General features: G+C 41.7%; 2 protein-coding genes across 2 annotated transcripts in view; both read left to right on the top strand.

Moving 5' to 3' along the window:
* The window catches only part of LOC149911612 (ranBP2-like and GRIP domain-containing protein 3), a 21,021-nt gene extending 16,150 nt beyond the window's left edge, over positions 1 to 4,871 (top strand). Inside the window, exons 5-11 of the mRNA XM_090133603.1 lie at positions 194 to 339; positions 1,114 to 1,306; positions 1,812 to 1,902; positions 2,069 to 2,266; positions 3,586 to 3,761; positions 3,904 to 4,080; positions 4,386 to 4,871. Coding sequence (XP_089989729.1) covers positions 194 to 339; positions 1,114 to 1,306; positions 1,812 to 1,902; positions 2,069 to 2,163 — 525 coding nt within the window. The 3' untranslated portion in view covers positions 2,164 to 2,266; positions 3,586 to 3,761; positions 3,904 to 4,080; positions 4,386 to 4,871. The remainder of the gene's footprint in view (positions 1 to 193; positions 340 to 1,113; positions 1,307 to 1,811; positions 1,903 to 2,068; positions 2,267 to 3,585; positions 3,762 to 3,903; positions 4,081 to 4,385) is intronic.
* LOC149911611 (RANBP2-like and GRIP domain-containing protein 8) lies at positions 2,216 to 23,519 on the top strand. Its single transcript, XM_090133576.1, has 12 exons — positions 2,216 to 2,266; positions 4,960 to 5,067; positions 5,707 to 5,844; positions 5,931 to 6,077; positions 6,586 to 6,771; positions 6,853 to 6,936; positions 7,423 to 7,561; positions 19,240 to 19,409; positions 19,608 to 20,781; positions 21,882 to 21,965; positions 22,296 to 22,478; positions 22,929 to 23,519. Exons 1-8 carry the CDS (start codon positions 2,216 to 2,218, stop codon positions 19,404 to 19,406), a joined length of 1,020 nt encoding a protein of 339 aa, XP_089989702.1. The 3' UTR covers positions 19,407 to 19,409; positions 19,608 to 20,781; positions 21,882 to 21,965; positions 22,296 to 22,478; positions 22,929 to 23,519.

The raw sequence follows: 23,519 nt of genomic DNA, 5'->3' as shown, positions 1-23,519 counted from the left end.
AGTCTAAGCTAGATATAGCAGCTTCATCAAGGAGAGAACTGTTTGAAGAGTTCCTGGAACTTCACTGCTGAAAGATACATTAATGCCTCACCTGTGAAAGTGAGTTAGGTAGCAGTGTGTCCTGGAGAAGTAATATCCTTGCCTTCACAGAAAGATGGTTATTCCTCTTCCTCTGATGAACTTTATTCTTTAGGAATACCTTGAATCAGCCCAGGACTTGGAATCTAATACAAAGAATTGGAGAGCTATCAAAAGCAGTCATCTACTGGCTCATTCTAGCTTTATTAAAATGAAATTTGCTTTGGGAGATGTCTGTCAGTGCAGAGAGGTGCTTGAAAGGTATTGTTTTATCATTTTTGTATTTAAAAGTCCAGAACGGAATACTTTTTTCTTAGTCAGAGAACATCTAGCAGGTATCAATTTCCCTGCGTAACCAGTTTGTGGACAGGAGAGGAGTTTCTCTGTACTAAGGTTCTTAGTAGGCTTGAAGCCCAAGCTATGTATTTGTCCAAGCTACAAGCCTTGGAGAAGACTTGGTGATATCCTGGGTCGGTTGCCTTCTGTCTCTTCAGTAAGAGAACTTTGTTCTATACTTCAGCATCTAATTCAGATTTCACAGATATTTGTGGACCAGTTTTGTCCTGGTCAGCTTAACACAACCCGCATATGATATGATATGATGAAGAATTGTAGATATAAATGGGAAGCAGAAGGCCACCCCCAGTAAGAGCATTCTTCTTCAGGGAAAACTGGTCAGGCCAGCTAAGCCAACTGACTTCAAGGTATATCACCTGCAGCACGGCCGGAATAGTGCAAAACAATGTTTGTAGCCCATTTCTTGGTGAAGTTCTGTGTTCCATTCTTCCTGTTATGTTTTCTTTCATACTGACTTCTACTGACTTCAGTTGATTTCACTTCCATAAGTGAAGGTCAGTGCTTTGGGAACTTGAGGCTGTTGTCTTGCTTTCTTGTGCAACTCAGGTTTAAACAACTGAGGTGGTAGTAGCAGTTGAATCACCGAGTTGCTCGGTCCACAGTTAAATAACACTGACCCAAAGCATGCGATGGCTTTTACCAGGACTTTGTTGAAAATGAGTCTTTTCTGCCTTCTAGCTTTGATCGTCTCCTTCACTCTGTGAAACAGTATGTGAGAGAAGCTGAGGAGCTGTCTCACACCGTCCTGGAAATGAAAGGACAGCTATACATGCATGCTGGGACGTTTCTGCTCAAACTGGCCCAGAACAGTGAGGTGCAGTGGAGCGATGCGTGTCAACTGGCAGCACTGTGTTATTTGAAAAGTTTCAACGTAAGTCACTTTTCACTTTCTGCCTGTAGTTAATGCAGTTCTTGACCACTCTTGCTGTACATGTGCGGAACACCCATATTCCAAAGATTAATTAGTGTTTGTAAGGCTCTCCCCTCACTAAGTCTTACTCTTCCACATGCCTTTAAAGGACGTGGACAGGAGCTAACTGAGTATCTCCCACATTCTTGTTCACAGACAGTCAGTAGAGCTTAGTCAGTCTTAATTCTTTGCCTTATGAAATACTACTAATTTTCCATTTTGTGCAACTGCTGGTGTTCAGAACTTTACTTTCTCTTGTGTGTGCTTACAGCTATTGGCAGTAGCCAAAATTACTCACTGTGTCTTCTTCATTGATATGTTGCAGAGTGCCTTCAGAATGAGTGTATATTTCTAAAGTTCTCTTGTGCTAGAAATAAGAATATGTTTCCTAATGTTCAAGACTAAACTAAGTGATCTGCTTTTTGTTGTAAAGAAGCTGTGACAAATCCTCTCCTTTCTTCTCCAGGTTCTTAAACCAAAGTCAAAACTAATAAAAGGGGATCCCGCTGGAGAAGACAAGCTGGAAATGTTGGCTTGTGATCGCAAAAGCCAGTCTGGTAATAAGAATTAATCCTTAAGAAAGTTCCATAGATCTCTTTTAATTTTATGAATAGTTACTTGAAGAGTTAAGCGGCTCGATTCCCAACCTTAAGTAGCAAGAGCAGCCCACTGTTGGGGTTGTCCTTCAGTGTTTTTATGTGAAATCCCATTTTTGTTTTCTAGGTCATATGTTGCTGAGCTTAAGCCGTGGCAAGGACAATTTCTTGAAAAAGACTGGAATCTTTTGCCAACACAAGGGGTTTACTGACGTTATTTGAAAGCCTCTTTGGGAGGGGGGCTTCTCTTTCCTTGGCATAGATGAGACAAGCAATGTCAGTACACGAGCACCAATGTAAGAAGAACTTAATAAATATGATAATGGTAAGAGGTGTTTCTTAAATTCAACTGAAGCACGACTGTTTCAGAGGAGCTTTTTTAGCTCCTTCCTTTTGCAACGAAAGAGGTGGGGCTGTGACAGCTGTTCAGTGTATCAATGCAAGGGGGTGATATGCACGAAGCTTCCATTGATGCTTGTTGCTGAGAGGTGGTACTGTCACGCCTGCTTCTGAAGAATTTCTCATGCACTTCCTGCTTCCACAGTGCTGTCTTCTTGTCTGCTTTGATTCATTTTCACTTCAGCTGTCTGCTTAGCCTTTTGTGTCTGAACACTAGGAAGTGTTAATAGGAAGGCACATCTTGTAATGCAAGAATGCAGTTTCCAAGCATAAAAATGAAGTAACTCTAGGATGAATTGCTGAGACTTGATGATGAAGTCTGGCTTTGAAATTGAGTGAGAGAAGATTAGAATACTGGTAGTTTTCTACCTAGCTGTTAGTTTTCAGAAATGTTTAGATTATTAAATCTAAAATGATCTAGCAGGATACAAAACAATAACTACAGCAACAACTATGGCCTTTTTTCTTGATAGACATAGCTAAAGAGAGATACGTGTAGGTATAAAGGAAAAAAGTTTATAGTTTTACAGTCTCTCCTAAGAGGTTTGTTTCTTTATATTATTTTGTAATGTGTATTTAAAAACAAACTAACAAAAATGAAAACAAAACAAAAAAAAAAAAACCCAAAACAACAGCACTCAAAGGCTTGTGCTTATTATACATGGGATAAAGATTTCCCCTATTAGAGGAAAAGCCATGTAAGCATATTTGCAGGAGTAAAAAACAAAACTGAATTCAAAACAGAAATTAAGCATTCAGGTTGTTTTCTTTGCTGAAAATGGTAGATCTCTTGAGCTTTACAGACTTAGAAAAACGGGAAGGATGTCTGTATAATACATCAGCTTAACCTGATACCTCAAAATGGAGAAGTTCATGTTTAAATTTTTTATGTGCTTCCTTGGAGATGTTCTCTCCATTTTTCGCCTTGACAGAAAGAGCAAATGTACCAATATGTTTGCCTTGTGCACTTCTGTGAAGTTGGTATTTCTCCTTTAAAAGTTACTTGTGTAATCAAAACAGATGGAGAAATCACTTGAAGAGTGTTACATCTGCTTTTCAAAATGCTTAGTTCCAGCTTGTTAGACAAAGGCAGACAGGTGGGAAGAGGTTGCTAGGAAGCTCCTAGGATGGGAGAAATCTTCAGAGCTCCTTACTTCTCTTGGAATGAAACCCAGCTTTGATCAGACGCTAGCCTTCCTCCCTAGGACGTAGATACTAACTTGCTACTGCTTTGTTTTTGCACAGGTGCTGTTCAAATGCACAATGTAGTGTGCTGGTAGTCTCCAGCACCCTGTGTGGCTTGGTTTGCAGTGGTGCTACCCCCAATGTGACAATTTTAAAAACAACTTTTTCACTTGCTGCAAGAAACATCAAGACTTGAGACAGATACTCCTGAATCCATTTGCCTGTTGGACCTTGAAGTCAGTGCACTTTCGTACATCTTAAATGCATTTAAGTGCTATTTTATCTTTTCTTATTTATTTTCTTCTCCTTTATTTTCCTTTATTTCTTTTGGTATCTAATTTTTTGGTTGTTGTTGTTTATTTATTTTCACAAAAACAGGTATTTCTACTCGGGATGGTATTCACTAGCAACTTAGAATTGCAAGAGAAATTTAATATTCGTAATGAAACACATCAGCCTCCTTTCTTACTGTTGCTGCTGTGCAAACAGTGCTATACTGAGAAGCAAACATCCTGGTGGGATGCTGTTCATATTCTTATGCAGAAAAAAAACAATGTAAGAATTCTTCAGTTCAGAAATATTTGAAACAAGCCTTTAGACAGCTTCTGAATTGATTCCCATAGTTTGTGTAAAACTAGTTTGCTTTGTTGGGCTGTTTTGGACGTGAATGTTTTGTTGCAGTAGGGGTTTGAGACCTACTGCATACGAGCTTTCTGTAAATGGGCTTAATGTTTCATGTACAGCATTTCTAAACTAGAGCTAGTTTAGAACCTACTAGCTATTTGTTTTCGTCAAACAAGTCACGTGAATAGAAGAAAAAGAGAAAATACTAATTGAGGACTGTTTCCTTTGATACTCAGACCAGAATCAGAGACAAAACTGAAGTTGCTTGCACAGCATGGATTAAGTACTCTGCAAACACTGGAGAAGCATGGCCTTCGGCCTGCCTTAGTTATACACTGGGCAAGAAGCCTGCAAAATATAGCAAGCTAAGATTATTTTTAAAGGTGTACAATCCGTTTTTTCTCTCCTTGTGTAAACTGAACACACAAAGTAAACAAAATCAGATGAGAAGGTACTATTGAGAACTGCTGTTAACTCTGTCGGGTAAGTTACTTTATCTAGTCAACCTATCAGGTACACTCTCCCTCACTACCTCTTCACATTACAGTGAACTGTAGTGTTGTTTTCTGTCTTTATGTTACTTCAGATAACTCTAGAGAGAGACCTCCTGAAATTTATCACAAGTGTCAGAGAACAATTCTTGAATTTTTCAAGAAAACAACTACACCAGGAAAGAATAAGTGTTAGTAAGACTTGATTTGAATTTGTTGAGGTAGTTTCTTTTCAACAGGGCACCAGCCTGAAAATTTTCTGTGATCAGAAGGAATACATTGGAAGAAGTGTCTACTACTGGAAGAAAATCCTGATTAGTTTGGAAACAATAAAAAGAACAAAAATATTCCTGAACCAACTGATCCTCTCTTCAAATGTTTCCATAATGTGGACATTCAGGTGCAGATTGACCAATCTAAGATTGGAGTAAGGTTATATGTCTTTATACAAGCTTATGGTTGTGATTTAACCTGGAAGATGGCTAAACATGATGTCATCCTGCACGGAACACCCCTTTGGCCAGTTTAAGTCAGCTGTCCTAATTCTGTTCCCTCCCAGCTGCTTGGATTATTTGCTGAGAATGGCTTGGTTCTGTACAACATGCTTAGCAGGAACTATAAGCATTGGTGTGTTCTCAACATTGCTTTTCTCCTAGAACCAAAACATCGCATCATACCAGACACGCTGAAGGAAACAGTTCCATCCCAGCTGCAAATAAGACACTTACATTTACATTGGAGCTTTTTTGTTTGTTTGTTACGTACTCGTTGTTGGTGGGTTTTTTTTGTTTTTTTTTTTTGCATTGTGCTAACGATGAGATTTGGTAGTATCAGAATGTATCTGATGAAGGGGGAAAAATATTTTCTGAGAACTTTTCTTAGATGTGAACCTGTATCTGCTTGGATGACACTGAACTCCCTTAGCACCAACTTTGTTGAAAAAGTATTTTCTTGTCTTAGAGGAAGATGAATAATACCTGATTACTTCCTGGATGTTGGCATGCACTAGCTGTTCCAAGTATTCACGCATATGTTAGGTATGACTTGTCTTTGGCTTTGGTTGTAGGTCTTTCAGGTTGCAGCCTATGAAGAAGAGGCACGAATAGCATTTGCAGTGCTGGATGCGGTTGAAGGCAAAACTGATGATGCCTTCCTAGCATTTGAAGCTATCAAGAATGTGATTTCATACTGGAATCTTGCCAAGGTTGGTCCCTAACCTGCATTACCCCAAATGCTCTTTCGTTACTTGCATTCCAACTGATTCTTATTAATCCAAATGCTGTTGCTTAGCTTTGCCAAAGAAAGGCAGAGGAGATTGTGAATGGTGATGTTTTGCCAGAAGAACAAGGAGAACACAAAACCTATCTTCTTAAAAGAAAGCACTACCTAACGAAGATCATTGATGAGTTCTCCTCAGCTCTGTCAGTAGCTGACAAAGTAAGTAATTCTTGCTCAACATCTTGTTTGGAGAGATGCAGTGGTGTCGCTTACAGTTTCAAATTGAAACCATTTGCAGCCTTTGCTTTAAGGCAAGTGAAAACTTACTTGTTCCCCCAGACAAATAACTTGCCTTACTCCAGTGGGTTGATATATTCTGGGAAACTTCTCTAACAACACGAGAACATGCAATGTTTTGACTCCTGCAAATGGCAATTTTTATGTAAACAAACAGCTTTTTCCCACTATCTTCTCAGTGTGGTTGATAGTTTCCAAGTAGAATTCAGGCTTGTGTGAATTGTCCTCTTACATTAATTTTAACAGAGGTTGGGCTTTGCTGGGAAGGAAAAACAAAACAAAACAATACAAAACCAAGGAACAAAACTTAACAACATTTCTGTCTTTTTGTAATGAAAGCCTTGTGAGCTGTTCTACCAGAGTTCAGAATGTAGCCTCTTGCTCTGAGGAAGGATTGCAATCATGACTTGCATTTCAATTAATTTTCCAGCTGCCAGTGTCTATTGAAACTGTAACAGAAATGCTGAACGCAGTGATCCAGGAGCTTGGAGAATTTGAAGAGAAGGAAGAGGGGAATCTTTCCTCCAGAAAGATCTCTCAAGCTGCAGGTTCAGGAGTAAAACATTCCATTCCATTTCCTAAGAAGTTATTGTTCTCACCAACTGACAGCTACAAGGTACATGAGCCATATGATTTCAGGGAAACGTTACGTTTGAATAACAACTCAAAGTTCAGTACATTCTTTTTTTTTTTCCAGTTTTCTCCTAAAACTCTCCCTCAGTGGGCAGAAGATGCCCAGTCTTTACTTCAGATGCTCTGTCAGCAAGTGGAGGCTTTAAAGGTAAATAACTTTGTCACTATATTCAATGCAGAACAGTTGATCTTTTTGTTACGGTAGGTACTTGGTGATCCAAGCATTGGACAGACATTCTTTCTGGACTAGTGCATGACTCATGAAAACATCTGCTCTGAACATCTGCTGAAATTGAGTGCGAGAGTAAAACTTGTTGCCTATAAACTCTGACTGGGGACTCAGAGATGCGGAGGGAGCCTTTCTAAGGACTGTGTGAACAAGAAAGAGTCCTGCTTTCATCAGCTTGGCTATCGTCCTCTTGGTTCTGGGCTTTTTCTAGCTTTGGAGAACAGTCTCAGAGTTCTGTACAGGACGGGCAGATCTTGAATTATTCCAGCAGTTAACTCTTGATTTTTTTCTCAGACCTTAAACATGCTTTTAAACAGCAAGAGAGTAGGGATTATTCCTTAGGTTTTCTTCAAATACCTATGGAATACCTTTACATTCTCTTAATTGAAACACTGTCTTTAACAGAATGAAATTCAGGAAATGAAATGTAATAACTCCAGTGTGAGTGTATCATCTCATTGGTGGTCTGCTAAAAGCTATGGAACAGATGCTATGTCAGATAGTTCTCAGAGAGCACAAAATCTTCGTGAAGCTCCCTTAACAGGTAAGTTGTTGCTCTTCCAAAGAAAACAACTGCAAAGAATTATGTTTCATGCCAGAGCCCAAATCCAGCTATGTGGGAAACACGTGGCTCCCCATTCACTGAATGTACTGCAAGTTTCAAAGCCAAACATAATACTGCACGAGGGAAATTTGGATCTGGCTTTACTAAAAAGGAAGGTCAGTGGGACTGTAACATCTGTTCGGTGAGAAACGAACCCACTGCCTCCTAGCATGTTGCCTTTCAGAATCCAAGCAAAACTAATACAAAAGCATCTCTACAATGATTTTCCTTTAAACTTGAAGAAGCGGATGCTCCAAGCGTCAGAATTACTTGAGAACTGCTTTTTCTTTAGCTGTTCTGTATGCCAAAACGAAGGAAGTGATGAAAACTGTTGCTCCTGTAAGAATCCTAACTCGCAAAGTCAACCTAGTGTGCTACTATCTGTTGTTCAGGATTATTATATACATAATAAATATATAATATTTATAATATTTATATAACTGTCTGTTAAATTTCAAAGACTGAGAGCAGTATTCCGGTGATCTCAGGAGCATGGAACTAAAAGATGACTTCTTGAACAGAAGTTGTTTCAGTAACAGCTACCATGGTAATAGGTTGAGATTAGTTAGTAAAAAGCACAGATCTCCCATGACTGACTTGAAACAAGTCCTCTTCAGTTGCTATTCAACGTCTTCTGTAATTTCAAACACTCAAAGTTATTCAGTAGTACGCGTTGCTGCAAACAGCTTTTTTTTTCTCAGTCCTGCCTGAATTTTACTTCTCCGCTTCTGTAGACAACACCTCTTTGGCTCTTCTCCGTAATCCCGTATTGTTTGATGTGAGGATATAGCTGACCCTTGTGACAGTATGAAGATGCAGGCTTGTTCCTGATCTGAGCCTTGAATTTCAAAGGCAATAGTATAAGACGTAACTGTGCATGGAGATTGGAGCTTGTTACATTGCAACACAGTCTATAATTTCTGCCCCGCCATTCTGTAACTTGGACTATTTTTTTTTCTGTGGGCAAGGAGAAAGTGCGTAGACTCCAAATCTGTTTCTAACTACCTGGGAATTAATTAGCTCAGTAATAAGGGCATTGTGGGGTTAATGTTGCTGTTGTTCTCGAGTAATTCAGTCTTCATGTTTTGCTCAATTTCTGTCCAAAGCTGTGACTGCGCCATCAGACGATCCACCATCTGATGATGTTATTATTGCTGATGAGCTAACAGCTATCCCAAAGCCTTTCTGGGTCTTCCAGAGGGCTTTCTGTAGGTAGGCCCCAGGTTTACTTCTGTAAGCAGGCCCCCTCTCAGAGATTGGTCTTTGCTTGCTGCTTTGCTGTGCCTACCTGCCTGCTCCCTGTGCTTGCTGCATCTGATACCAGTGGTTGTGGAGCAGGCTCCCCAGGGCTGTGGGCCTGGTCCTGAGCTGCTGCAGCTTAAAGACTGTTTGCGTTTGGGTGGTCCTTCTTGGAACATGAGGTTGGACTTGATGATCCTTGTGGATGCCGTACAACTTGGGACATTCTGTGATTCTATGATCTTGGTGTTTGCCTGGAAAATACCAGATGATTTTTTTTTCCCTCATTTTTTCCTGGCATTTAAAGTTGTAGTTTCACTTCTAAATGTGAGAGTGGAGTTGGATAAGGGGAGGGTAAATTGCTTCTTTATTTTCTATTCTCCCAGGTGGGTCTGTATATTTTCTGCCCAAGTTGTGGTAGCTCTGTAACTGGGAATGTTCCTAATGGTCATAAGAAGAGTCTGCTGCCAGCACAAAATTTGGCCACAGGACTGCCTGCTGGATTAAATTCTGTAGATTGATTATATGTTATTTGAGATGGCGTGTTCTGTTTATTTTTTCCAAGACAATCAGGTTTTGAGGTCACTGAGATGCATTGATTAATCAGTCACTTGCAGCTTGTTTGAGCTCATCCCACACAACAGCATTGTTAAATAAAACCTTACAATCACTTTGAAATTGTAGCTCTGCGCTACGCTATGCCACTGGTGTGAATGTCTGTGCTACAGATGGCATCCTTCCTCATCCTCATCCTCCCACTGTGCTCCTCATTGGCAAAAGCTGTCTACTTCACACAATGGTTTCTACCTGAGCAGAGATTTGGTCACTTTCCAGTTTCTCTGTGGCACCCCCCTATGCTGTTAGTTCTTTTTTTTTCTGTATTGGTGTCCTGTCTTGTCTTCAGTTTGCGCCAGGATGCCAGGTCAGTTGAAAAAAATTTTCAAATTATATCCATCCTGATTTTTTTAATGTATTATCTTTTTTCTTGATGAGGAACACACTAGAGTCTTCAGAAGAAATCACCATTTCAGGTGTGCGTATTGTTTATCTGTGTAACCAACTAGTCCTCTCAAGGCTCTTGTTGTCTAATGTGTTTGGTTCAGGATCAGTCCATGTCCTTCGTCCTCCTTGCTTTGCTGTCCTCTATGGATTTACCTGAGGTTTTTCTTCAGCCTGCTTTGCTTTCAGTGCTGACAGTCATGAGGAACTCTTAGTTGTATGCTGCTGTGTTCATTTTCCTCAGCACGTTCCTTCTTGATGTATAGCAGGTACTGGTGATAGCAGAGCCACTGTTCTGTGTGAGTGACTTGTGCCAAGCCAATGTTTATTGAGCTCTGATCTGCAAGATTAAACATAGCTTCAAGCTACCTGTGTGGAATTGTGGTTTGCGCTGCTTTGAATTTAGTCCTGCTGGCCAGAGATGGACAAGGCAGGGATGTTGGGATACTGAGGAAAGTGTTGGCGCTTGATATTCTCGCTGGATTTTATTTTTTAAGCAAGCATTGGGAACCACTGAAGTTTAGCAAAGGAGCCTTAGTGGTGTGGTTGTATCAGGTGTACCTGATTTCATGATGATTTCAGGTCTTCTAGTAGAGTTTAGGCTCTGACCCCTCAAAGCAGTGAATGGAATGAGTTCTGGGTGATACCAAGGCTAATACAATAAGGTTCCGATGAAGCTGTCACAGAAGAGTTACCTATCTTTACCAGCCTGGCTGGTGTGTGATGTATGTTACTGAGACGCTCCTTCCTCTGTGTTTGATGAAGTAGATGCTGTTACATAAGGGCATTAAGGCATTGGATCTTAGCTTCAAAGCACAGTGAAGGCAGTTGGAAAGCAGGAAGGTGACAAGTTGGAATCATATTGTGAGCCCAAATTCAGCAAGCCATTACTGCTAGACAGGGGCCTCAGGCATACGTTTTAAGTTGTTCTGATTCCTATAAGATTTAAACATCTGTTTATAGGTTTGCAGTGTAGATGCCTAGGAGCCATGTTTTTCCTAGGGAGAACGGTGTGCTTGCGTATCTTGTGTGCTCTTCAGCAAGGACATGGTAAAAACCAGTCCTGGATGTTTGGTGAGGGAGCAGAGTGAGAGAGGTGAGCCCAGTTAGTGATGGGAGTCCTGATCCAACGGGTTTCTGTGCCTCTCTCTAGAGCGAAGACGTTTGGAAATTTTCAGATTAGCTTTGGATAAGCCTCTGAGCTTCTGGATGCTTTTCATGACCAGTTCAGACCTCTCAAAAGCTTGAGGTTTGTCCGTTACTAATTTTCAAGGAATTGCATGGAAAAAAAAATGCATATTCCTTATTTTAAAAATAGAAGCAATAATGAATAAGCTAGTAGTGTCACTGTCATGGAGGAACACAAAGTAGTAGCCAAGCAATAGGAGAAATAAGGAAGAATGTCCTTTGGTTTTTTTCTCTAGGATCTCCAAGAACTGTTGATAAATGTGAAAATATGTAATGTGCACATAAAAAAAGATAGTTCCTACAGTTAGAAAAAAATAATGTGAGGTACTCAAGTTTTACCCCTGGTCAAAAAGCTTTGGAACTCTCCCAGAGTAGAGAACAATTTCCCTGATTTTTCATTTTGCTGAGCAGTTGAAAGCATCCAAGAGGACTTGCTAGGATCTGGATGAAGAAAGAGTGTTGAGAGGAAGAGGAAACCAAGTTGTTAAGATCTGTGAAGAAGGAAGGAATTAATTATTGTTTGAATTGGTAGATGCATAGAATTATAGATCACAAGGTTGGAAATGACCTACAAGATCATCTAGTCCAACCATCCTCCCATCACCATTGTCACCACAAGCACTAAATCTCATCTCGTAGCTCCTCATGCAGATGCCCCTTGAACACTGCCAGGGACGGCGACTCCACCACCTCCCTGGGCAGCCATTCCAGTGCCTGACCACTCTGAGAAAAACCTCAGAGAGGTCTAACCTAAACCTCCTCCAGTACAACTTGTGGCTGTTTCCTTGGGTCCTGTTTGTTACCTGGGAGAAGAGGCCAAACCCCTCCTCATCATCACAACCTCCCTTCAGGAAATTGTAGAGTGCAGTAAGGTCTCCTCTGAGCCGCCTCTTCTCCGGACTAAACAATCCCAGCTCCCTGAGCCGCTCCACATAAGATTTGTGCTCCAGACCCCTCATCAGTTCTGTTGCCCTTCTTTGGACATTGGGGCCTCAGTGCCTTTTTTGTAGTGAAGGGCCCAAAACTGGACACAGTACTTGAGGTGCAGCCTCACCAGAGCTGAGTACAGGGGGATGATTCCCTCCCTGCTGCTGCTGGCCACACTATTTCTAATGCAGGCCAGGATGCTGTTGGCCCTCTTGGCCACCTGGGCACACTGTTGGCTCCTGTTCAGCCGAACATCAACCAGTACTCCCAGGTCCCTTCCTCTTCACAGTCATCCAGCTGCTCAGCCCCAAGCCTATAGCACTGCATGGGGTTGTTGTGGCCAAAGTGCAGGACCTGGCACTTGGCCTTGTTGAACCTCAGCCCAGCGATCCAGCTTATCTAGATCCCTCTGAAGTGCCTCTCTGCCTTCAGGCAGGTCAGCACCACCTCCCAACTTGGAGTCATCTGCAAACATACTGAGAGTACACTCAATCCCTTCATCTAGGTCATCAGTAAAGATATCAAACAAGATGGGCCCCAGTACCGCCCCTTGGAGTTGCCAGCTGGATTTAGCTCCATTAACCACTACCCTTTGGGTGCAGCCCTCTAGCAGTTCCTTAGCCAAAGAAGGCTATACCTGTCCAGGCCATGGGCAGCCAGTTTCCCCAGGAGAATACTGTGGGAGACCATGGAAAAGGCTTTGCTGAAGTCTAGGCAGACTACATCAATAAATAGCCTTTCCCTCATCTACCAGGCTGATCACCCAGTCATAGAAGGAGATGAGGTTTGACAAGTATGACCTGCCTTTCATGAGCCTGTGCTGGTTGGGCCTGATCCCCTGGATGCCACGCACATACCATGAGATCTCACCCAAGATGATTTGCTCCATAACTTTCCCGTGACTGGGGACTGGCTTGTAGTTCCCCAGATCCTCCTTACAGCCCTTCTTGTAGATGGGAATCACAAGTAGTACTGGTACCTCTCCAGTTAACCAGGTGCGCTGGTAGATAGTGGAGAGTGGCTCAGCAATCACCCTCACCAGCTCCCTCAGCGCCCTAGGATGGAGCCCATCCGGTCCCTTGGGCTTGTGACAGTCCAGATGGAGGAGGAGCTCTCTGACTGTCTCCACCTGAATCACCAGGGGTGTATTCTGCGTAGCATCCCAGACTTACAGATTGGGACACAAAGTGCCCTGATGATAACTGATCTGCCTTTTAAAGGCAGATGTAAAGAAGGCATTGAGGACCTCAGCCTTCTGCTTATCCTCAGTGGTTGCACTCCCCGCTGCATCAAGTAAAGGATGGAAATTCTCCTTGGTCCTTCTCTTACCATTGATATATTTATAAGAGGATTTCTTACTCTCTTACTGCGGTGGCCAGTCTGAGTTCAAGTTGGACTTTTGCCGTCCTAACTTCCTCCCTGCATACCTTAGCAACTTCCTTGCAATCTCCCCAAGTAGCCTGTCCCTTCAACTTTGTCACCTTACTGCCCTTCTTGTCTCCCTAGAGCCCATCTGACAGAAAAACATTATTTGAAGACTCATTTCAACAGGTATTGTACTAAAACATATTAGTAGTGGGCATGAGAAGTTGAATTGAAGAAATCTGTTATCTGTATGTCATTCTTAATGCCCTGACACCTTAATAATGTTATTTGAACAGAGACTAACAAAAACTAACAGTTAGCACACAGGCATGCTTGTATATCTAAAGATCATGCAAAAATGTGAAATTCTGTCTCCAAGTGTCACTGTGTCCATGAAACAAATATAAATATATATATATACGTTTGGGGTTTTTTTGCACAAAGACGAGAACTGTGTTGGAAACATCATAAAAATACTACTTAGAAATAATTTTAAACAGCATTTAGTTTTAAAGCATTGTAGTTCGGTACTAATTTTGTAAGAGCAAGTTTCCAGGGTTGTTATGCACCATTTGTTCTAATAACAGTGGTGATTTTTTTTTTTTTTCCTGACACTTAAAAGCAGGAATTGGAGGCTGAGGAATAGAAGGGATAAATAGTTAAAACTTCTACTGCTATAATGATAAATAATAATTCTTTAAAAATCTGAAAACTTAGGCTGGTTTAAGGGTCTAGAGAGGTAAAACGTATTTCACTCAAGAATGATCAAGCATTTTTTAAAAAGCTTAGGAGATGAATGCATTTTTAAGAAGCAGAAATGTGAAAGACGAAAAGTAGTGCATCTCTGGTGATGAATCTTGGGATTGTTATTGTAAGCAAGGAAGAAAGGGTGAAAGAGCTTTTGAGATATTTACAAGTTGAAATAGGAGTTTTGGATCAGTTTTGAAAAGGTAGCATGTTCTGAGCTGGGTAATGTGCTGCTAGAAGGTGCAGTAAGTGAACATTTCATTAGGAAACTTCAGTAGTGGGCATTTGAGTAAAGATGCCGTGAAATTGAGACCTGAAAGGGAAAAAAAGATCGAAGGCTTGATTCTTGAGATTAAAGAATCTCAAGCAGGTGTGTATTTTTTTCTTTATCCTTGTTATCCTGTGACTTACTGGATTTTAGAAATCAAGCAAATACAACAGTGAGAGAAAGCTACAGGAAAGAAATTTACACTAATTGGTCTTTAATCGAGGGGCAAGGAATTTGTGAATAAATTCTAATAAGTACCATCTGTAACAAAATTTACCTTAAGAACAATGTCACTCCATTAACGTTCTGTGGAGAGTCTAAGAGTGAAAGAGCAGTATAACCTTTTGTAAACATAGTCACCTCTTTGCATTTGTCTATTAGTAAAGGTGAGCTAGACACTTGTTCAGCACTATCATTTGCACATTTCAAAACAGTGTTTTGGTTTTTTTAAATAACATCTGATAACCTGAAGGTCTTTTGGTGCAGAAGTGTGTTGTATTTATTCTCTGTATAGTTCTTTTGATGCATGTGTTGCTAAAATGGATCAAAAGAGAGCACAGAGCCTTCTGAATACCAGTACTAAGCTGCTTGTTAGTGGCATGGAAGAGAACTTGTAGACATTACAGATTACTTTTTCCTCCTCCTCACCTTTACTTCAAAGTGTGCAGCATTGCCAGACAGCATTCAGGTGATAGTTTGTGTGAGCTTTCCAAGTACAAAAAGTTTGAGTAGGTTTCCAAGTAGGACCAGCAGTCCTACCAGGAGAAGCTTACATAGGAAGTAGGGAAATAAAAAACTCAGAACTTGTCAAAAACAACTTTTGCATTTCACTCTAAGTGTTAGTTTCAAATTTATCCACTCTGCTGGCTACATACGCTTTTATTAATTTACACTTAGTATTTTGAGGGGGTTTTTTTTTGGCTAGTTTGGCTGTTCGAAGTTTTTTTTTAATTTCTAGCTTATTGCCTCAGAAAAAAAAGCAATGAGGAAACTTAGGGCTGTAGCAAGAACTTTTCTGAAAGCTGTCTCTAGAGAAAATACAAACTACATGTCAATTACAGCATCTGTACTGATACAGAAGTCTTCTAATCTGGAGTCCATGAAAGGCTTTGCCCCTTTTGAGTAAACACGGAAGTACCTGAGCATTTCAGAGAAGAACCTTCAGACCTCTAAGCAGTGTGCACTGAGCTCTAAATGCAGAGGTCAGTAGCTGGACCTGCTTACCAGCACTGCTGAAGGAAATCACTGTAAATGTGCGGTAAAAAAATCACACCTGGCAGGGAGGATACCTTTTTATTAATCACCAAAAAAGCAAATGATGCAAATTCCCAGGAAGCTTTGCAATAAACACTTTCTGGTCCCACTTTTTCAGAAAATCTGCAAAATTACTTTGTTTGGAAAGACCTGGAGAGTTCGTCTAGTGAGGCCCCTCTGCTCAAGCTGAGTCAGTTAGAGCAGGTGTCTCATTTGAAAGGAAGAAGTAATTTTATTTTGCCATCCATCAGCTCTCCTGAGGTTTTGTATTGTATTTTGGAGAGATCAAATTGAGAAGCACTGTTGCATCACAGCACTAAATACATCACGGTGATGTTTTCAGTAATGATGTTTCTATGTTTATAGTTAAGGGCATTTACATTTTATGTTGGGGAAATGTTCATCAAGTGGTGGTTTCACACCAGTTATCAACAGAACACCACCACACCATGCTGTTACTGCCCCTCAAAGGAAGAGGGGGGAGAGAAAATGTGGTTGGAAAATAAATGAACGAAATGCTCATAGGTTGAGATAAGGACAATTTAAAGGAAAAGGAGGAAAAAGAAAAACACCAAGCAAAGGCCATACAAGGAGAGAAAACAATTATCCTCTGCTCATCATAGAGTGGCCTGGGTTGGAAGGGACCTCAGAGTCCACCTGGTTCCAGCTCCACTGCTGCCAGCAGGGTTGCCAGCCACTAGATCAGCTTGCCCAGGTTGCCATCCAGCCTGGCCTTGGAGACCCCCAGGGATGGGAAATCTGCAGCTTCTCTCAGTAGTAAGCAGTGTTTGGCCACCCCTTGGAAAGCAAGGCCTCAGTACATGTTGTGGCCCTTCCCCAGCTCCTCATGCTGTGTGTGGCATCGTATGGTATGCGATATCCCTTCAATCAGTTTAGATCAGTGCCCTGCTGATGTCCTTCCCCCTCCTCTTGCCCACGCCCAGCCTGCTGGCTCAGGGGCTGCAGAGTTGATGCTGTGCCAGCACTGCTTGGCAGGAGCCAAAACATGGCTGTGATACCAGTGCTGCTCTGGCAGCAAGTGCAAAGCACAGCACCGTGTGGCTGCCGTGGGAACAGCAACCTTGTCCCTGCCTGCCCCAGTACAGCACCCCTGCATATGTGCATCACTGCTATAGAGAAGCACATACCAACATATAAATTGCAATGTTGCACCTGTTATTCTGGCTATTAAACCACATAAACAGAACAGAGATCTGAGCAATGTTTGTTGAATTAAGGTTCTTCTTATTTTGAAGTTTCTAATGAGAAAATTCCTCTTTCTCAGGAACATATTATTTTGTTAACTTAGGAGCTTGGAATATTTTGATTTACAAGATAGTCCCATAAATATACTGGAGTTGAAGATAATTCATTAAGCATTCTAAATCTTTTCCTTCTTATCTGCTATTACTTCACAAGGCAGCAGGTAATGAAACATACAACAATGTCATTACTTCAAAGGTTTTTGTATTCTATAGGCATTCCACTTAGAGGCGGTGGGTAATTTGTCAGCCCAGTGACAGATGAATTTAAGGATACAACTGTACCTAGTGCACAGTTTGCTTATGCACATCAGTGAGGTGTAGTCTGTAAATCTTACAAAACCACAGTTATTGTGTAACGTTTCCTTAACTTGATTCGTGAGCTCTAAAGAGTTAAGAAAAGTCCTTATATTCTTCGTACCCATCTCTTCTACTGCGTGCACAGTCTGGACCTGGTTATTAATAATTACATTTTCATCCTTGCAGAGAGAATGATATTTAAGAATGTTGCTTGGAAGTGTTTTTCTCAGTTGCTAAAGAAATTCTAGGTGAAATCCAAAGCCATGATTTGAAGCCAAATGGTAGCAACATTCTTGTGACGGAAGAAAACAAAGAAGAATATATTAAGTAAGATTAAATGAAGATTTTAAAATACTTTTATCTCTCCCATTTCTTTTAGCTCAATCAAGAAAATACTGTCACACTATGTAATCTGAAGCATTATTGAAATTCTGTCTATGAATAAGTACTGATGGCAAAATGTGGCAAAATGTGGCAATTGTTCAGATTCCACATTTGAAAGGAAAATATTGATGGAAGTATTTAAAATAGATACATATTACATTTCCAAAAGGTAATATATATATATTACTTTTCCCAAAAGATTCAGTTTAGTAGAAGCTCCACTTGTTGTGTTTTTTTCCCAGAGATAATTAAGTTTAGCAGAACATCGTGACAACAAATGTGAACGTCAGGTACTTCACCGTACCATTGCACACATTTATTATTCACATTTTGGCTTTGTAGACTGCTGATATTCTATCCAGCCATTTATGGTGTTGCTTGTTTTTAACCAAAGAACAGTTTTGGATGCTTTTGTGGTAAACTTGAGTTTTTAAAAATGCATAGTTTTGATACTAGTTTCCATGTGAACTGCCCTGATTGAGCTGTTATGTCTAGGCATTTGTAACAAGGCAGCATTACGAACAATGTAATGTGTTGTACTGTTGTAAATGAGGAATTATGATATAGCAGTAGCAGAATGTTTTAAAGCAAGGACAGGAGCCTATGAGTGATTACAGAAGAAAAACATGAGCGATGAGGTGCTTTGTCTCAAAATATCCCCTTCTTGTCTTGTAATATCCCCAGCGAGCAGCAGTATATAAGCTCTGCTTTAAGGTGTGAACTTCAACATCATCTTACATAGAGGATTTGCTCAGAACAAAAAGAAACAAATAGAAAACCACTACACACGTGGCAGGCATGAGATAAATTGAATGAGTAGAATTTTCCTCTTATGATATATTCTGTGAAGGCTTTTTTGTGGGAAAGGTTTGAGGGATGAGGGAGTAGGAATTGCTTTCATCATGAGTTGTCCAAAAACATTTCACAGAAATTGTAACATTTGCAGAAGGAACATATTGGCATTTTGCAGTTGTGCAAGATATTAATTGGGATGAAGAGTAAGGAGTATCTGCAGAAGACCATTCTCCTCTAGTTTTGAGGAACCCAGGCAGAGCTCAGATTGCAGCCTAAGTAATATTCTTTTGCCATAATAGGTCCTGTGTTACGCTCCCCAGAGTTTCATCTCTTCTTTAGATTCCAGTTCTCCTGACAGGTTAGGTTTGAATTCAGCATATCTGCTTCTCCCTGGGTTCAGGTTCTTTGGGTCTCCTGCCTGCTTTTCACCTTTTTATTAATGGAGAGTGGAGTTTCTACCACAAAGCAAAGTTTCATGATTAACAGAAACAAACATGGAACTTTCCAAATGGACATAATCGTTTCTTGATAAGCTAGCAGTCCTACTTATCTTCACTAGTACCGCCTGACCTAGATTTTACCTTGTTGTGGATAATGACTGAGATTTCTGGGGACAACATTAGATGAATCTAGCTCTGCCTTTTTTTTCCTTTTCCAAATACTTAGGGATTGCTGTGCTCTCATTAATATCATCAGCTGCCTCCTGTTTGAGCCTAAAATGCTTTCCATAGCGGAGTGGTTGGAAACATAGGGTTTTAACTTAAAACTGTTTGCACAGACTGAAGATTGAGTTATCTAGCCATAATTATTACATTCTCCTTTCTTTTATAAAACTTGTTGTCATCCATACACTCTTAGTATAGTTCTCCTTTCTGTCTTTTCCTACAAAGGAATCACTCAGATGGCCTTGAAAGCTCTGAAGATGCTGCTTCAAATAAAAACAAGACTGTTAATGGCAGTGATTCCCCACTACTCACCAATGGAAGCTGCAAACCTTCTCGACCTCGCAGGCCTTTTTGACCACCTCCACCCACACCCCGCAGACCCACATCAGTAGCTGGTGCGTATTCTAGGGCCAGACATCCACTTCAAAGCTGTGGATTCTCTGTACAGTCTTAAAATGAACGTAACGTTTTCCAATGCGTGTTTTTAACTACAGTTTTTTTCAGGGTAAATTCTTGGATATATAACTTCTATTTTAACAGCTTGCATTCAGCATCGTTGTTCCTCTTATAAGTAATTTCTGTTTCCACGACAGGTAAGTGATGATTGCAGCGATACTGCTAAATATGTTGGAGCTGGTGCCAAAAGAACATGAGTGAGTGCTACTGTTGCATTCAGTTAACTTTAATGAGACCCGTGAACAAATGTGCTGAAGGACTTACAGAACTGCCTCAAGTAGATAATACTGGAGCTTGAAAGACTAGTGATTTGTTTCTACAGTCCTGGTTAAATTATTTGAAACAGCAGCACTTCAAACACTGATTGCGTGAAAATAAATATGTTTTTTAGTACATCTTATAATTTAGAAACTACAAAGCTTTAAGACAGTGGTAGGTGTTTTCAGGTTAACTCCTCCACATGCATACACTACCATGTGTTTTGGTGATCTTATTGTCACAATTGATAAATACTGAGGCTGGACGGAAAACTGGGCTGCAGTAATTATTTTAAAAGATAAAGGCAGTGTAGTTTAGTAATAAGACTTGTGTATAGTTCTTAACACTGCCTACCAAATGGCCTGCATGGGAAAAAAAATCTGAAAGCGTTTAAAGAATGCATGTATTCTCCCTTCCACAGCCTTAATTTTTCTCTTCTTGAAAATGTTATGCACGCTGCCTCTTAAATTGTTGCAAATATTAAATGGGAAATCCATCAACGCAAGCAAGTAGCTTTTTCTTTATAATCATCTAATGTTTAGAAAATGCAGACAAGTTGCTTTAGTGAATAACTTTTCTTTGTCATATCAAAGCTGTGCAGCTGAATAGCTGATAGTTCTTGGATTGAAGCATTTTTACAGAGTGCAGCTAAAGTTGCCTTTTGTGTGTGTCTGTGTGTGTGTGTGAAATAGAAAATGTGGCTATATGTGCATACTACTTCAAACCACCACCTTTTGCACATCTACTTTTGTGACTTACAAATTCTGAAATAGATTACCAATACAGAGAGAAATGCAATGACATGTCTGGCGTCGTAGGAAGTGTAAATGGTTCTCCATCCACATCCACAGAGAATGATGGGGCCAGTGCAGGTTCACTGGCAGGTGCAGCTGCAAATACATCTTCAGAACCAAGCCCTGAGGGGGGAACAGAAGCAACTACAGCTCCTGCAACTGCTGCACTCACCACACCTCCAGTATCAAGACAAGTCCAGCCAGTAACTCCTGCAACTCAGGCACTAACTACAGTCAGTCAAAGTCCTCTTCCACCTGGGTATGAGTTTAGTGAATTTTTCTGCTGCCTTTTCTGTTTTCTTATTTTAAGCATACCAAAATACACATAACATCTGTCTTTTGCTGCATAACAAAAATTCACATAATCTGCTATATGGCTTTAAATTTCATAGTTCATACATTGCACCTCCTGAGAGCAATGTGGGCGCAGCGAGATACTTCATACCCATGTGGAATTTGTCAGATGATTGGTCTCTTGTCTCAGAGATATTATTTAGATTCTTAACTTTTTCTTAAAAAAATAGAAATGTTTCTGTACTCTGAGTAAGAAAGGGAAAGCAAAAGCTTCTTAATGCGAGTGGTATAATAGATAAGAGTGCTGGGCAGGTGGCAGCCATGTCCAGCATGAAGAGAGCTAGAGAAGAGGATAGCGTGGTTTTAAATGGGAAGAGGGAGCTGGGGGCCCCAGAACCGAAGAGGAGGAGGGGGCCCGCCGTGACCATCAAGTGGAGGAGGGAGAGGAGGAAGAGAGCCCGGTTCCATTGCACCCGGACCTCCGCTGTGACTGATCATGGGGAGCCCATGGAGGTGGATCCACCTGCAGAGGAGCCCATGGAGGTGGATCCACCTCCAGAGGAGCCCATGGAAGTGGATCCGCCTGCGGCACAGCTGGCCTGGCACCACACCACCGTGCCAGGCCCCGCATCGGCGCGGTCACAGCTCCGCCATCGCTGGTCCGGGCGCTGGGCTCCTTACCCGCCGCGCGGCCCCACCCCCAGCATTAGCTGGGTGGCATTGTTTAACATCTGCTCCTCCTCCACCTTGTTGCTCCTCCGCGGTTTGCAGGCCTCCAGTTCCATCTTCCCCTTTTAGCAGTTAGGTCCCCCTTCTGGGTTTTGTTGTTGATGTTAGTGTTAGCGTAGTTTTAGTGTTTAGTTTTAGCGTTAGGCATAGGTTACTGTTAGTAGTTTAGAGTTAGGCATAGATTGCTGCTAGCAATTGGCAGTACATGCCGCTCACTCAGTAAGCACTCCCCTGATTTACCATGCAGAGAAATGAGTGCGAGTGCACTGAGACGGGAGGTTTGATGACGTCTGCGATGAATTGAATTTCTGTCTTGTGACTTTTCTTCTGTTGCAGAACATTGAGGAAGGAGAGCGTGAGTGGCTGAGAAATGGAGTTGGGACTCAGGGGAGCAATAGGTGCCTGTGTGACCCTTGCCAGGTAGGTGTGCCTTACTGTAAGCGTGCGCTAAGGCAGTGCTGTTCAAACACAGCTTGTGGCACTGTCTGCAACAGATCTGCTTTCTGTTAAGCTTTTCCCTTATTTCATGTCCACCTATCCTCTTCAGCTCCTGCTCCCCTCACTTGCAAGTGGAGCAATGCTCAAGTTGGAGGAATCTTTTCCTCGGCAGGTGGTAAAAGATGATGCAACTGCGTTTCATGCCCTTCTTTGTTATTGGGTCAGTAGGCCAAGGATATCTTCAGAACAGCTAAGTCAGTCTGTAACACCAATGTGCATGAGAGAATGATGACTCTTTTTCCCCTCTTGTAGAAAGCAGCCTCCTTGAGAGTGGGAGAGCAGCAGGCTCCTGAAGGGCATTTCTCCCCAGCTGAGATCCCTGAGCCCACGCTGGTGGAGAATGTGCTGCACCACGATCTCTTCTGCGGAGCCACTTTGCAGCTCACAGAGAGTGCGTCAGTTGTAATCGTGCCAGTTTCCATGTGCCATAAGCCAGTAAGTCATGCTCTCTGAGGCTGATAGAAAGGCACAGACAATAGGCAGGGAGGGAACAATTTGTAGCTGTTGCCTACGGTAGTGTGTCCCGGCACTGCTGAAAGAGGCGTAGTTTGTTCTGTCCGTCCTTCGGTGTGTGTGCTGTACCTGATGCACGCAAGAAGCCTTGAGGTGCAGACTCATCTTACTGCTGTGCTCTGTGCACTGCCAGGCAGTGTCCAACCCTGTGCAGGCGCTGCCTTGCAGGAGATGGCTTTGGATTCTAGTTTGTGTGGGTCTTTTGGGATTAAGATAGAGGTGGAGTTTCTAGCGTGCCCTAATGTCGGAAAGGTGGTTTCTAGTACTGGCAGCCAAAGCTGCCCAGGAGGGTGACTTGAGCTCCCAAAGCGAGCTGTCAGCCAGTTGTTAGCTGTGAAGGTTCCCTGACCGTTTCTGAATTGATTCTTGTAGGACTCACACAGTCCTGGAACTAAGACTTGGGAGACAGTGAAGAAACCCAAGGCAAGTGCTGCTCAGCTGAGGAAGAAAGCCAAGAAGGAAAGCAAAAAGAACCAATAAGGGCTTGACCAAGAAGGCCCACAGGACACTAGAGTCATCTGGAATGGTTCCTCAGAGGTGGCACCAAAGGCAGCTGACTGAGTCGTCCGGTTTTCTGGCATGGCCGTGCTTTCCCTGTCACGGACAGTGCAGAGGAACTAAGGCAACTGGGAGGGAAGGGCTTGTGCTGCGTTCCAAGCAAAGAGGACTTGCCAGAGGCAGGACTTCATCTATGGCAAGAGATGGAGACACTGTCTTCCTTCAGGATGCATCTCTTCAGGGCCAGAGCCGGTCTAGTATGAGATTGAAATACAGCTAGCCGGGCCTGGAGAGAGAGAAGGTGATGTAGCCACAGGGTCAGGCTTCTCCTTGTGTCTGACGGGAGGCTGAATGACTCACTGCTAAGCAGAGATCCTGGACACTGGGGTTTCATTTTGGGCTGTGTTGATAAATACAACCCAAATCCTTTTGTATTGAATAAAAGCGAAATCAACTTTTTAAAAA

Source organism: Phasianus colchicus, unplaced genomic scaffold, assembly GCF_987193195.1.
Source record: "Phasianus colchicus unplaced genomic scaffold, bPhaCol1.hap1.1 HAP1_SCAFFOLD_78, whole genome shotgun sequence".
In the NCBI taxonomy this organism is placed as follows: domain Eukaryota; kingdom Metazoa; phylum Chordata; class Aves; order Galliformes; family Phasianidae; genus Phasianus; species Phasianus colchicus.
The sequence above is the reverse complement of the archived record's forward strand: the minus strand, read 5'-3'. Positions and strand labels throughout refer to the sequence as shown.

Bases quoted from the DNA above. Each gene is read 5' to 3' on its own strand.
- LOC149911611 (XM_090133576.1), top strand. From the start codon at position 2,216: ATGTCAGTACACGAGCACCAATGTAAGAAGAACTTAATAAATATGATA. The intron at 2,267-4,959 runs GTAAGAGGTGTT...AATCCTGATTAG, and splicing joins ACTTAATAAATATGATAATG to TTTGGAAACAATAAAAAGAA. The intron at 6,772-6,852 runs GTACATGAGCCA...TTTTTTTTCCAG, and splicing joins CACCAACTGACAGCTACAAG to TTTTCTCCTAAAACTCTCCC.